Here is a 14,378-nt window from a genome sequence, read left to right as displayed (position 1 = left end):
CTTGTCATGTCAGTATTTAGCTAGCCAGTACCTATGTTCATTTCCTGCCAGCATTCTAATAATTTTTTCTCACAAAAGGACCTGGAAGGTTTGCTAGCATGGTGTATCTGGGAAAAGTGCATGGGTGCCGTGGTATGATTTCAAATGATGATTGCCACATACTCAGAGTCTACAAACACATATAGAACGATGCTGGGAGGGAACATCAGTTTTTGTTTACTTTAATGTAGACTTTCTCTCAGGTACCGATCCTCAGAAAAAAATTTGGTTTTAATTTCGACCATTCTATGGTTTTACTACACCTATACGTCAAGTAATATTGAAAACTAGGAAGAAAATACGGTGCTTTTGCATATTATATCAATGAAATCAATAATTGATGTTTTCCCTGAGAGTCCAACGGACAATTTATCAATTCAAAGTTTTAGAAATTGGTAGGTTTTAGTAATATTAGTACCTGTAGTAATTTTATTGTCTAGTTAAGAACTTGAAACACTGAATAAAAGAGAAGAAAAAATGTCAAAGGGGCAGAAGTCAAAATTTTCAGAAATGTGAGCAAGAAAAATCATGATTTTTACATTTTAAGATGTCATTAAATAAAAAAAAAAATGTCTGACTGACACCATCCTTGATTTTATGTGTATAGATTCACATGTGACTATTTTATGGGACAGACAGGCATTTACAGTTTTATTGACGTTCAGCTATTGTTGCTGACATTTGTAGGTATTGTGTCAAGCAAGGGATAGGGGTGTTGTCTTCCACTTTCCATGGTTTAGGTTAGTGTCCCTGTGAAAGCAATAAAAGGCAACTGTACATGCAGACAAAACAAGCAGAACATCAAAGTGGCAGGCCAGACTGACAAGTGCTTTTTTTTTACGATATTTACTTTTCCATTTGCTTCCCTGTCTGTTTTTCCAGTCTCCGCGTGAGACTTAGAAGTCCGGGGGATGCTTCCAGCAACGTCTGTAACGGAAAGCGGTGGTGGTGGGTGCATAGGCGAGTGGTCTTCGCATCAGCTTCAGACTCCAAAAAGAAATTAATGTTCAATGTGGTGCGATCATGTAACAGGGCTGAAGTACTTAATATGCTACTTGTAGTATGCGAGCACTTTTGTTGGGCCATATTTCACAGATATAGTGGCACTTTATCACTTTCCTACACAAAACAGAACAGAGACGTTTGACATAAACTGTTAGTTTGTAAGATGAAACTATGTGGTTACAGTGTGGAAGACAACTTTATGGAGCAGTTGTGCCATTAGTTCGAGTATAAAACCACTCGGTGTGACATCAATAGGGACTTGATATAACAAATAAATACTTAACAAGTAGTAAATAAGAGTGTTCTGGTTTTCTCATTTGTTTTTAATGACTGCTTTATGCCGCAGATAAAGTTTCTGCAGTACCACCATACTCTGAACTCGCTGCGTGGGCAGATCTTTTCAATGTTCAAGATTTCTTTAGAAATCTAGTGATATTTTTTTTGTGAAACAGCTAAATTTTAAAATTCATAAGGAAGGGCCCCATATAAAGGAAAAATACCCTTCAAATTAATTTAATTATGATAGATCAGGTTTCTTGTTGCTTTAATTATGTTTATGAGCTCATAAAAGTGCACATTTTGTAAAAATTTGTGGCCAAATGCACACAAGTAGACTACTGGTTGACCAATTGACCTGTGAACTAAGTCACCAGCAGTGCCCTATGCTCAGTCTTGAAAAAGCTTACAGATATTTTGAAGAGGGTTTATTTTATGGCGGTAACGTGCGAAACTTTTTGAAAGTTATATCCCTATATTAAAGTCCATTAATATTGCCAATGCCACTTTTCGCTTTTGACCTTGGAAACATTTCTTGCAAGATTTTTATGGGAAAATTTTCTATCAGCCATCTGTGTGAAATTTTGCAGCTTTACTGACCACCGTATATAATCTGAATTATTCCATTCCCAAATCTATGCCTGTCTATTCTGGTTCAACCCCTTCACCACCCTTGGTCCAACTCTGCTGTTTTCTTTAGCAAAGTTGGATCTCTGCAGAGGGAAATGGGGTGAAATGGGTTACCTGTGCAGGGGAGCATTCTGGTACATTCCTATTGTTTCTGTTGCAGAGGCTGGACCTCTTTACTTGGAAGCAGGGGTCAAGGGTTGGTCCATGTCCAAAAACAAAACAGATCATAGAAGGACAGAGCTTCACATAGAAGAAGGACAGACTTTAACTGTGGATTAACTTTTATTGCTTTTGCATTGTTAGATGTCTTTCCAGATATCCAAAAATGTAGGGTGAAAATATAAAAAAGTTTACATTTAAAATCATAGTAATTTTCTGTGCAGTTTTGCATCATCAACAAAAACATATACTGGTATCTACTCTAACTTTCCTAGATAATGACTTTGGATACCAGTAATACTTCTTTGTGAAAACTGCACTCCAGAAAATGAAATCACACAGATCTCTAAGGGTTTTGAGTCTTTTGAAATCGATAATTCAGACATCATAGGTGGTTTGAATTTGTGTCGTCATAGTGACCCAAACACATCAAGTTTCCTCTGTTTGATGGAATCTGTATGAAATTCCCAGCACTGTTACCTTGTTAACGGTGTAGTGTTTTCTAAAGAGGGAGTGTTAAGAATGATTGCTTGAGTATATAGTCCACTTTCCAGCAAACTGCGTGGAAGAAATTTCAAAGACTTCAAAAGAGATTGGATATTGCAGTCTCTTTAAACGACTGAAGGGTTTCATTCATTTTCAATTACATTGAGTGTACCAGGCCATGTGAACATCTTGTGACGTAGTGTACCTTTGGGACAGATTGACAAACTTTCAGAATCCCGCCAATGCTTTGCTAGACTGCAAGTCATTTTGAAACTTAATTTTACCTTCTTGTTGTTGTGAAAATTTAAAATTCAATCTTTATCAATTATTAAAGTTGACATTGGATATTGGTACCACTTTGACTTTCATGAAGTAAATATGTGGCATTTTTTTTTCCTAAAAATTTGAAAACGTGACCTTTGATTTTTATTCTTGATTATGAAAGAGAAACTTCCCCACGGCAAACATTGATTTTCATGATGTACAATTATTATACTGTTATCAGTGTAGAATCTGCCAAAAGATATCATATGAACCTTACAGATTTACAACTTGAATTCAGAAATTGTACATTTCAAGAAAACACCAAGCTGTTCAAAAATCATTGTTTAACAAACTCAACAATGAACAGAATTGTGTCATTTGAAATCCTGGTATTCTGAAGTCAGTGGTATGAAAGTTTCCTCAAATGTTTTTGAAAAGCATAAAAACTACCAGTTCTTAATGAAGATCAGCATATGAGAAATATTTTGTACAACTTTGTCAGTGAGAAATGTTACATAAATTCACCCATTGACATGTCATAACTGTAGCTTAACCAGTTCAAAAATGTATACTACTATAATTCAAATGGGAAAAATACTGATACTATTTGTTCATAACAAAAAATATGAACTAAATCAGTCCAAAATCTTTTGAAATGCACAACCATTGAGAAATCTTGCAAATTTAGCCAAGCTGTCACCAAATTAAGCTGGGTAAGCTCTACGGTATGAGTATGTTCTCCAAAGTTGGTCACGTATCTGATTATCAATAAAGCCCCACAAAAGACATGTTTTTCATCAGTCACTGAAAATTCATAGCATGCAAAACCAATGAGAAACTACGTACTTTCTCAGTTAATGACATATTTCACTAATTAGTAATACGGGACGCTACAATAAGACAAAGATCCTGAGCCAATTGATCCAATTAAAAACATACTAATTAGAAATTTGATATTACTGGCCTTGCCTGGGAGAAAAATTAATATGGCTAGGGAGAGATCTATCACCATTCATGTTATTACAAATCAGCCCTGTATATTAACCTCATAATCCTCTCAGGCGAAAGATCTCATCTCACTTAAGATTGTTCATTTTGGGTTTTCCTGTCCATGCATCTCATTTCAGGTACTTTCATTCTCGTAAGTTTGCTGATTAGAAAATTTTTCATCACTTTTGAGTCGGTGATGAACAGCTATGTACTGAAACAAATGATTGTTGGAAATCTACATTGATGAGTGTGCTTGAAAGTTAACCAACTCAACCAAAAGAAAGAGAAATACTGTTTTAGAAGCAGTTTAGTTTTTAATCGAGTGACAGACTGAGATAATGTTGAATCATTGACTGACTGAGCTAAGAGGAATTAATTCTATACTGTGTCAGAGAAAAATTCTGTCACTTTCCTTTTCAGTAGGAGAACAACTTTGAACGGCAGTGGTTAAGTACTGTACGTTTCCCAGCCCTAAAGCAAATATCTGCCGAATGAAAGCTTGCATGCTCTCAAAACCTAGTTTGTAGAGTGAAAATGGCACATGCTTTAAGATACTGTTCATTATCAATGTTGCCAAAAGTACAGTTATATTATCAGTATTGCCTAAAGAACATGCCTCCCCAGCGGAAAACCCAAGTTGTGCATATTATTGAAGAAAGTTGCCCAGACAATGTCACAGTAAGAAAACACAGAGCCGCTGTGATTCAGGTATTAGAGTGCCTGCATGCAGGATTCATTCATCTTTGCCAAGGTAATGACTGGCTAATTTTATGCTACACAGCTCTGGGATTGACTACAATTTATGGAAACAAGAACTTATTACTTTGAAATCACACATTAGGTAGGAGAAAGAGGCGATTGTGTTGTTGAAATGCACCTTGAACTTGGCTAATATATAATCTCATAGCAGATATTATACTCTAATAGTAGTTTTCATTACAGAGCTCTTAGAGTTAAATTGCTAATACTACACACAGTGGGTAACTTTTACTAATATTGCGATATCTTTTAAAGCTAGCTGGACAAATATGCTGGTACTACTTATTGATTAAAGTTGGAAATGTAATGGAACCGTCCCGCTGTTTCTGCTGAATAGAACACTATGCCGGTGTCATTTCACTTTTTTCTTCACAATATACACCAAGATGTGAACCTGTAGATGGTATAACGACGCGGAAAATAAAAACGGCAAAAAATATACGGAGAGTGCGGGTTTGCCCACTGCAGCTGTGGCAAGCTTCCTCAGCTCAGCAGAATCGTGGAAAAAAATTTGTCACAGATATCATTAGAGTATACACAGGTAGGCTGTAAAATATACAATAAGTTTAATAAGTAACCATGAAGTAGCATAATTTGTCATTGTGGGAAACGGTAGCTCACTTGTCATTGTAATAAATATAAAGTGTAAGTAATACTGGATAGTTAGGCTGGAATATCACTCATGTTCGAATGACCTTTGCCCCCGAATTGCAAGAGAACGGTCTATAGACTGATCTATTAGACTCTAGAGAATTGCCATCCCCGGCATTGACAACACACAACATCCATGTTATATATCTTAAATAAGCCAGTGATGAAATAAGCCAATACAACATTTGCTATTGTGCTCAGAAAGTGATTACACATCCAAAACGAACAGGGCTTACACGCTGTGTAATATTCACTGCACAGCTGACATAGATATGAATTTTTTTTTTCAGCCATTCATATCCAGCTGTCTGTTGTGTAATCCTATAATGGCGGAAAATTCGACTGAAAAGCCAGACGTGGGTTGGTGGGTGAAATCACACAGTCAGCTGGGCTGCGGCAGTCTCCGTAGCGCCAGCCGATTTTCAAAACGGCAGCGAAACAGCGGACTTCTGAAAAAAAAATACACACAACATATTGGCAGCTGTTAATGTTGAGAGATCAAACGGGGACGAGGAAGTGTGATGAAGGCACTATCATGAATAATATGGAGCAAATTAGCAGCGTGTGCACAATAGAATTGGTTTTACGATACCTAAGCTACTGTAACAAATTAATAGGTATCAATAGACGTCCCAGTTGAACAACCCGCACAACTTTCATTAATTTGGAAAACAATAACTAGCTAGCCATAAAGAATTGGCGATAGCAAGGCTGAATGATAGGAAAACTTATGAGGCATGGCTTGACAGAAACTGCCCTTATATTTACCTCCGACTAATATAATTGATTCTCTGAGACCAGTCAAGATTAAAAAATAAATGTAATAATGTTAGTGTTGGAGCCAGGCAGGGAAATTTATTTGTGGCCCTTATCTATGTATGGCAGTGTTACTGTGAATTTATTGACATTGGTATTTACATAGGAAAATAAAATATACATGTGTTCACCATAAATTACCAATTGTCTGTACAAGTTGACTCAGATACCTTCAGTATGGCTTAGTTTTACACTGCTGATAAGATTAAGACAAAAAAACGGGTATTTCTTGACTCTAGGCTGATAATATTTGTCTAGTCTCATCAATTATCAATCCACTGGGGAATTAGGGTGAATTTTTTTTTTGATATTTCGTACATGTGATGGCAAGAAGTGTCAATAGAATAACTATTGACTGTACTTCACATATTGATTGCCCTATAAACTTTATCTTTAAGGTTTCTGTTTGAGAGATGAACCCTGCCGATAAACGTGTAATAATTGTGGAAATGCACAGCCAATGGCTGCCGCTCGTGTTTTGCGACCAACGTGACAGAAGCGTTGGGAGCTGTTTTTTTTTTTCTGTATCAGATGGCAGTGTCTCTTTTACTTTCATGTATGATGGTAGCAGGTCGTGAAGCCAGTGAAGCAGAAATGAAATATACGCAGCTAGCCCAAATGTGAAATATTAGTCAGTCCGGCGAAGTTACCTCGTGAATGAAGTTAGTGGAGAAAAAGATGTGAGTTGATGATAGGCGTCTATGATGGATGGCTATGTCAAATGCAATTGGTGTGGAAATGTCTTCACAATTCATAGCTTGGATTTACATAAAATAATGAACAAATGTAGACGGCCATAGACGCGAATCCCTCCCAAGCCTTGTGATTTCACTAAAATACACAAAGCAAAAGCCAGCTTTAAATTGATTCCATGTTGGCTAAATCACTTAGAGTGAAATGAATCAATCGGCAAATGGGATTTTGTAGTGGCATATTAAAGCATGGCGTGTACTATGTGTATACTTATACAGCAAATCTGACGACGAAATGGCATTAACATAAATACGTGTACATTCAGAATTCATCATTTTATTGTCTTCGTCAATGTACCATGGTTTTCTATTTCTTCTCCATCTTGCTCTGCAAATAAACATGTCAAATTGTTTCAGCCTTTGCTTTTGTGCCCTCAGTAAAACGCTTGGTTTATTATTGTACGATATCTACCATGAAATTTTTTTGTCAGACATTTTAGGCCATAACTGGAATGATGTGAAAGAAAGTTTGAAGTTATCAAATATTAAAACACTTTGAGAAGATTGCTAGGATGAAATTATGTTTTCCTTGTGACAAGATGGTGTTCAAATTGAAAATTTTATTTTTCTCAGACATTTGAGGCCGTAAACTGCAATGATGTGAAAGAAAATGTAAAGTTGTCAAAAATCGAAAGACTTTGAGAAGATTGCTAGAATGAAATCATGTTTTCCGTGTGACAAGGTGGTGTTCAAATGCTCAATCCTTTGTACACAGCTGCTCATTCTGTAGTTTTAGGTCATGCCACCATAATGTCTCTTGTATAGTTGTTTTTTTTTATGAAAAGTTCACAAAACGACATACAGATTGATGTGATCTGAAATTTGTCACCTTTTTTTGTACAAATTCTGAATTGTGTTAACCATGCATGCATCAGAAATCATGATAAGCTTCTGACGCTGACTATAAAATGTCGAAAGCCGAAAGGAAAAAAGCCCCGACCGCAGAAGGCTGTATGGTGTATCGTTGGGAACATGGCGTGTGATGCGTGAACAGCAACATACATGCATATCTTATCCATTCACACTTTCACTTCTCCTGTCAGATGTGTGGAAACATTTCTGAAGAGAAAAAAGTTTTCCCAGCTGATGGGTGTCTTGACATTTATGGAAAAGACAGAGAAACCCCGAAGTGCTCCATTGGACTGTGACTAGAACGCTGCTATAACGTTGTCTTCCTGGAGTTTTCATCTCCCAAGTCTGTTATGGTAGCTTACCTTGAAATCCTCATAATCCCAATGAATAGTCAGTGTTTCCATTGTATTGGTGAACCTATCCAAATAAATAATTAGAATTTAATTTCACTTCCCTCTTTTGGTGATAGCATTTCTGATTTACTTTTGTTTAGATGTCTCCATTTTAAATGTTTACTCATCTGTCTTGTTATGGTAGAAGTCGATTTTTCTTCAAATTAATAGAATGTAAATCAGAATGAAGAGTTACTGTAAAAAGATCATCAATTTGAAGTTAAGAGTCTTAAAACCTATAGGTTTCTACATTTATCTCACCTGATTTTGTGAACTGGTGATCTGAGATCTATATAAACTGGTGATCTGAGATCTATACTGTATGTAGGGGGAATGTGAGCTCTAATGGAGTTCAAAGCGTGTGTTAGATTCTAGACTTGTGAACTGGCCCAGTTGTTCGTTCATGGTTCAAGCCAGTGACATGCGCATGCTTGATGTGGACAAAGTTAGCCATGTCTCAAGGTGCCCCAGTCGCCTTTCTACTTTTGTTCAGTCAAATTGTTTTATTTGTGTAAACAATGCAAAAGATGGTCACAGCAGAAATTTGATCATTCATTGTGCTATTGTAATGTCACACACATATAGCTGCATGGACGGCATGGATTTTTTTTGGTTTTCACCCGGTTTAGTTTACTTTATGTAGCAGATTGACAAGATTTAATGTAATGGTGTATATATGTGCATTGATATTGTTCCAGAGAACCTGGCATTAACTTTTGAATAGAGCTGAGTTTTGCTGTCTTTCCACCCACTAACCTGGAAAAACAAACAATGCCTGCAGACACTGTCACACTGATCTTTTGTATTTTCTACCAACTGAAGTGAAAACTATGACACGAAAATTTTGCATCACTTTTCTGCCGACTTAAATTGATTTTAGAAACACCCCAATGCTGTGACCTCAGCATTCAGAATTAGAGAGCTCAGATTTTCCGTTTTCCCAGAAATATGTGCTGTATTTAAAATGAGAAAAATTTCAAACTGGAAAATTTGACCCTTGACATATGGAGAGTATCATAAAAAAAAAGTAGGTAGAAAACTATGTCATCGAACCTTCTTGAATGAAGGAAAAAAATGCTGAAAAAATTCTAGTACATGTAGGAATTAGTGTCAGGAGCACAGCCTTTGAAAGTATCGCCCCACAAAATAAACCAAATTAGTTAAATTGAAACAAGAAATGATGTAATTATTATGTATTAAATGTTCGCAGTAGATATTTATTGCGAGATATAATAAAAACAATATTGCGAGCCAATTTATTAGCAAAGTAATAATGTTGTTAAGTTTTTGATGTGTGTATTCGATTGAGGAAGTTCATCACTAGGAAAGACAAGTCATGCAAGATGGCATTTCCATTTGCACCCAAATTGCATTAGATATTTTAACCTGATGAATCACCCTATTTTTTATCACTTTCTTGTTTTCGTTTAGTGTTATTTTTCTTTGCAAGGGTCATAAAGTATTACGCTTAAAGACAGCTTTTACTGTAAAATTTAGCAAGTATGATGATTTCTTATAAATTTTAGTTTTCGATGATAAAAATGGGAAAGGTAATGAAAAAATTCACTAAAATCATTGATATTTGAGCTGAAGCAGACCAACAATTTAGACAATAATGTAAGATAGAAAACCTGATAAATTTACTCTTTGAAATACATAAAGATTAGAAAAGAGGGGACACTTTTAGAATAGTTAGACTAATTTTAATGAAATGTCAAAATTCAATAAAGAGAAGGCGACTCATTTCAAACTTTCTTGTTACTGAACAGCATCCAAAATGGCCGCTAAAATCTCCAGGGAAATTTGTCGTAGGTTGGTTTACTTGAAACTAATATCATGAATACTATTTCCCTTGTAATGTTACACAGGACTTTGTGTAGAACAAAAATATCATAAAGTCATAAAGCATTAAATAGATTTTGAAGAATTTTTTGCCTTCAAAGAAAATTGATTACAGAGATGCATGAAAAATATCAGATATCGGTTTTAGATGGCAGCCCTCGGCTGTTTGGGGGAAAAGCTACCGTCATGTATAGTATGAAGTGAACATCTACATTTTAGACAAATCAGAACATAACTTTCTTCTTGATAAATGTAACAGAATTGTATTGAGTGATAAAAAATACATAACACACGTATGATGTTATCTTTACAATTTTTTTTTATTTCTCAATTTTTCATTAATGTGATATAAGGCATATACTAGCATATGCTTCACTTGCCAAGGGTCTTATTTTATCAGATATTGTAAATGTCTTCACTATTATTATTTGATAGGATAAGGCATTAGATTGATTTCATCTTCAGATGAAGAATATTTCACCATAAACTGTGCGGCAAGTCTGTTGTCAGTATGGCTCTTTTCCCATAACTCTCCCGTCACAAAGCGTTAAACAGCTTATCAGGATTTTAGTGCAATCAGGATATTGGAAGAACAGTTTTCAGTTATATTTGTCAAAATATCTATTTATCTTGCCGACTATTTAATTGTCAATAAACAAATACCTGTGTAGTTTTTATTGATATTTTTGTAAATTTGACCCTGGGTGCTTTAACTGGGCCTTTAAGTATAATCTAATGCTACTAGTCCGCTGCGCTTTAACGGATTAAATTGCTGATCAGGGTTACTTTGTTTTATCTGTGTTGATTTTTTAAAACATTTCACAATTCCAAACAGCTGGCAATTATTCTGAAATTCTCTTGGAGTGCTGTCAGAATTTTTTATGCTGAATGATATGAATATTTGCAACATTGACTACAGAAAAATAACACGAAATGATACATCTGAAATTTCAAATATAATTTATTGTTATTTGTCATTTCAAGCACATACCATTGTTCTTTGTTGTTGTTTTTTGTTCATTGTTTTAAAATCATAATTTTTCTGTGATTTCATCTTTGTAGCATGTATGTGCTATGAGATCTATTTTAATTCCCCTTCGATTTAACATTACTTTGGGTTGACTATTTCAAAACTAAACTCTGATTTATATGAAATGTTCCAGTTACATCTATTTTCTGTGCAAATGTGTGCGCTGTTATACTGATATCCAACTGAAAATGACCACCTAACGCTTTGTGAGTTTGCAACTACGCAACGCAATATAACACAAAATTAACAGTTTGACCTGTGATGGTGAACAATAATTTCTCATTGTAACGGGGAACGGTTTATTTTTTAGATGGAAAATTTTAATTAAAAAGACAAAATAATAACGTACAAACTTGCTAGGGTTATTTCACAGCCAGTGATACCTTGATTTGGAAAACGCAAATCTTACAGCAGAAATTGACTCCAATGGTATGAGAAATGCCTCTTGTCATTTTCCAACAGAAAAAACAGCCATGCCTTCTTTGTCCAATTTTAAAGGGAAGTTAATATTTCTTTGTAAGTGGAAAGACTTACATAGGAATTAATTAATTGTAGCATTTATATTTTGAAGTAGTTGGAAAGTGGCTGGCAGTGTAGCGGTAGTAATATAATCTAATTTTCTAGTGAGTGAGTTTGTGAATGCTAGCTTTAATAACATCCTATTACAGCTGACAAGTGCTTTTGTGTCCATCCACAGAGCTGCACTGCAAACTCTAATCATATGTATTCATTTACATATCAGATATTTCCGTGCGACTACATACGACTGTGAACACTCGTTGTGCGTGTGCATGTAGTAGACATCTGATTTGATGCTTGTTACATTGTTCAAATACACAGTGTATTCACCGATGTGGCTTCCATTTTATCTATCTGCTCTGACTACACTCTCTGCCTGCTCATACAGCCATGTTTAGCCAGCGGCAAGTGATCAAAGCCCTTTTCTATTATCTTGCCGGAGTTCATTCGACTCTATTATTACTTTTTGTTTCTGATAATGCATGGAATAATATTTGCAGTGCGGCTGCTGCAGCGTGGCGCGGCAGTGGATGCGATTACATATCTGAGCAGTCTTGACGCGTACACAATTTGAAGCCGTTCCCATATTGACTCTGATGGTTTGATCACAGATAAGCGTTTCCCCCTTTAAGTCAACTTCCAGTCATAATGATGCCATCAGTATACATTAATGCCGAAGTGAAGTTGATGTACTGTGTTTAAGGCAAGGGTTCTGCTAAGTAGATAGTGTAAAACTGAGATAAAACTGGTACCTAACCCCAATGAAGTAGATTCCACTAGCCCGCTATGGTCTCAAGTGAAAATTGTTTTAGCCCATGCCCTCTGGAAAAGTTACCATTGCGGCCACATCAAAGGGAAACGACCAGACATTACTATTCAGTACCGGGTGCCAGGGAGTTAAGAGATCGGCAATGTCGTATGTGTCAAACTTGGGTATTTTAGGAGAGGACTACTGTCTCATTGTGCGCCAGCCACAGGAATGAAATGTTTTCAGTTTCTGTTCAAATACGTGAATGGAAAACTGGGATTAAGGGGATGAGTTGTGAAAACTGAGGACTGTGGTCAGACCTTATCAAACAGATGTAACGTTATTGTTGCCTGACCTAGAAACAAATGAAATGGTAATTGATGTGAGCAATATAGGGGCCATTTCTAAGCCTTTAGATTCAGTGAGTGATAGTTTTTACTTCGGTGTTCAGCAGCTGTAATTCGTATTTGTACTGGCTATTTTCTTTATCTTGTGAGTCGGTATGTGGAAGTTAATATTTCCCTCAGCATAAGTTACAGTATCATAACTGTAATTTGATTCAATATCTTTTATCGGAACTTCTGCAAGTCTGGTAGTTCTGTGTGCTGTGATACTGAAATGTTTCAGAAGTTTGTGTTTATCGTCACCGACATTTCTTTGTTCTGAGGTTCTGTGTAGCAATTGCAAACAATTAAATTTCTCTTGATTCTTATAGTGGCATATCTGATATTCCAGAGACTAGAAATGCTGGATATTATATTATCTGGCGCTCTTTTCCCAGTTATTCCACGTCTCATGGGAAAAAATGTTCACTTGGATTCTGGGTGGCGTGAACAATCTCCTTGTGCACAGTGATTCTTGTTGTTGTTTCTCTGTTCAGTGATTCTGAGTGGTGTCAGTGACACCCCTACATTCCGTGTTTTGTTATTCCGACATGTCGTACATTTCACTGTCAAGTGATCGTGAGTGGTGTAACTGAATCCTTTGTCTTATGTTATTCTGAGTATTGTAACAGTGAAATATTTTTCCTCCGATTGATTCCGCCATGACCATGTTTGTGTCATACAGTAGTTGCATGTGACGTCTTGGTTTTGTGCTTCCTGTCATTGCAACTGGTGTTATATTGTTGTTGTTTGTATTGATTTAGTCATCTGACATATCTGTTTACCGTTATTCCATATACAGCTGAATTGCTGTCCTGCGATGCTGCGGTCACGTAAATCTCTGTCATCGGTGATTACCATGTTTGGCCTTCCACTTTTGTTTTCTTTTTCTTGTCCTTTCTTTTCTTTTTCAGGGAGGAGTAGGTGCCATCAATCTGCAAGTTGCTTTGATGATATTTTTATTCTGAAAGATGCATTTTACAAAGGCTGGTGCCAAGGTTAGACAGGGAGTTCAAAGGTCAATTCATCCATCTGATCCCGACAATAAGGACTGTGTGATGGTCACGTCGGACACTATGATATCAAATGTTCAGAAATTAATGGATGTAATGACATGTTAGGGTCTTTTCTTATGTGACTGTGCGGCAATATTACGGCTGAGAAACTAAAATCCTTTTGTTGCGAAGTGTAGTCCTTCCCCGTAAGTACATGCATTGCAGAGTGTTAAGAGCTCCAGACAACAAAAAACCCTGCCCTTCAACGGTGTTTGAGTAAATGTTGCCCGTCTGTGTGTATTATTTGATGTTGGTGTACAGCTTGGTGTGTGGGCTCTTTCTGGTCGGTCAATACCGGATTGCCAACCATCTCGGTGCGAGTACATGGATCTGTATTCTGCAAACACGGACTTTTATTTCATTCTCACCTTCCTTTGTATCGCGTTTATACGGTGCGTGTATGGAAGCATGTGTGTGTGTGTATGTGTGTGTGCAATACATTTGAGTAGATGCATTAGGATTCTAGTCAGGTGTTTCAACACTAATAAAGCCTGTGATATATTCCCTTAATTTTAGCAAATACATTGAATTAAATGAGTCAATTACGCAGTATCACCCCTGCCTATGAACACAGACGTAAAGTGTATAAATTTAACACCTACTTTCAAGTTTATTTTGGTCACTTTGCTGTTTATTTTGTCACCTAACTGTACAAACCTTGATTGGTCCCTAACATTTTAGACACATTGACTAAAATTAACAGCATGGCGGTAATGGGGTGGCTACATTT

General features: G+C 36.3%; 1 protein-coding gene across 9 annotated transcripts in view; it reads left to right on the top strand.

The window, feature by feature from the left end:
* The window catches only part of LOC139117410 (ankyrin repeat domain-containing protein SOWAHC-like), a 74,459-nt gene that overhangs the window by 35,084 nt on the left and 24,997 nt on the right, over nucleotides 1–14,378 (top strand). For 2 of the 9 annotated variants that reach the window (XM_070680505.1, XM_070680506.1), the window contains one exon: nucleotides 2,111–2,215. The exons of the other annotated variants lie outside the window; for them this stretch is intronic. In XM_070680505.1, the coding sequence (XP_070536606.1) occupies nucleotides 2,111–2,200 (90 nt within the window). In that variant the 3' untranslated portion in view covers nucleotides 2,201–2,215. Of the gene's footprint in view, nucleotides 1–2,110; nucleotides 2,216–14,378 lie in introns of those variants that run through there. 9 annotated transcript variants of the gene reach the window in all.

Source organism: Ptychodera flava, chromosome 18 (assembly GCF_041260155.1).
Source record: "Ptychodera flava strain L36383 chromosome 18, AS_Pfla_20210202, whole genome shotgun sequence".
Lineage (NCBI taxonomy): Eukaryota > Metazoa > Hemichordata > Enteropneusta > Ptychoderidae > Ptychodera > Ptychodera flava.
This window is presented reverse-complemented; position numbering and strand designations above follow the sequence as displayed.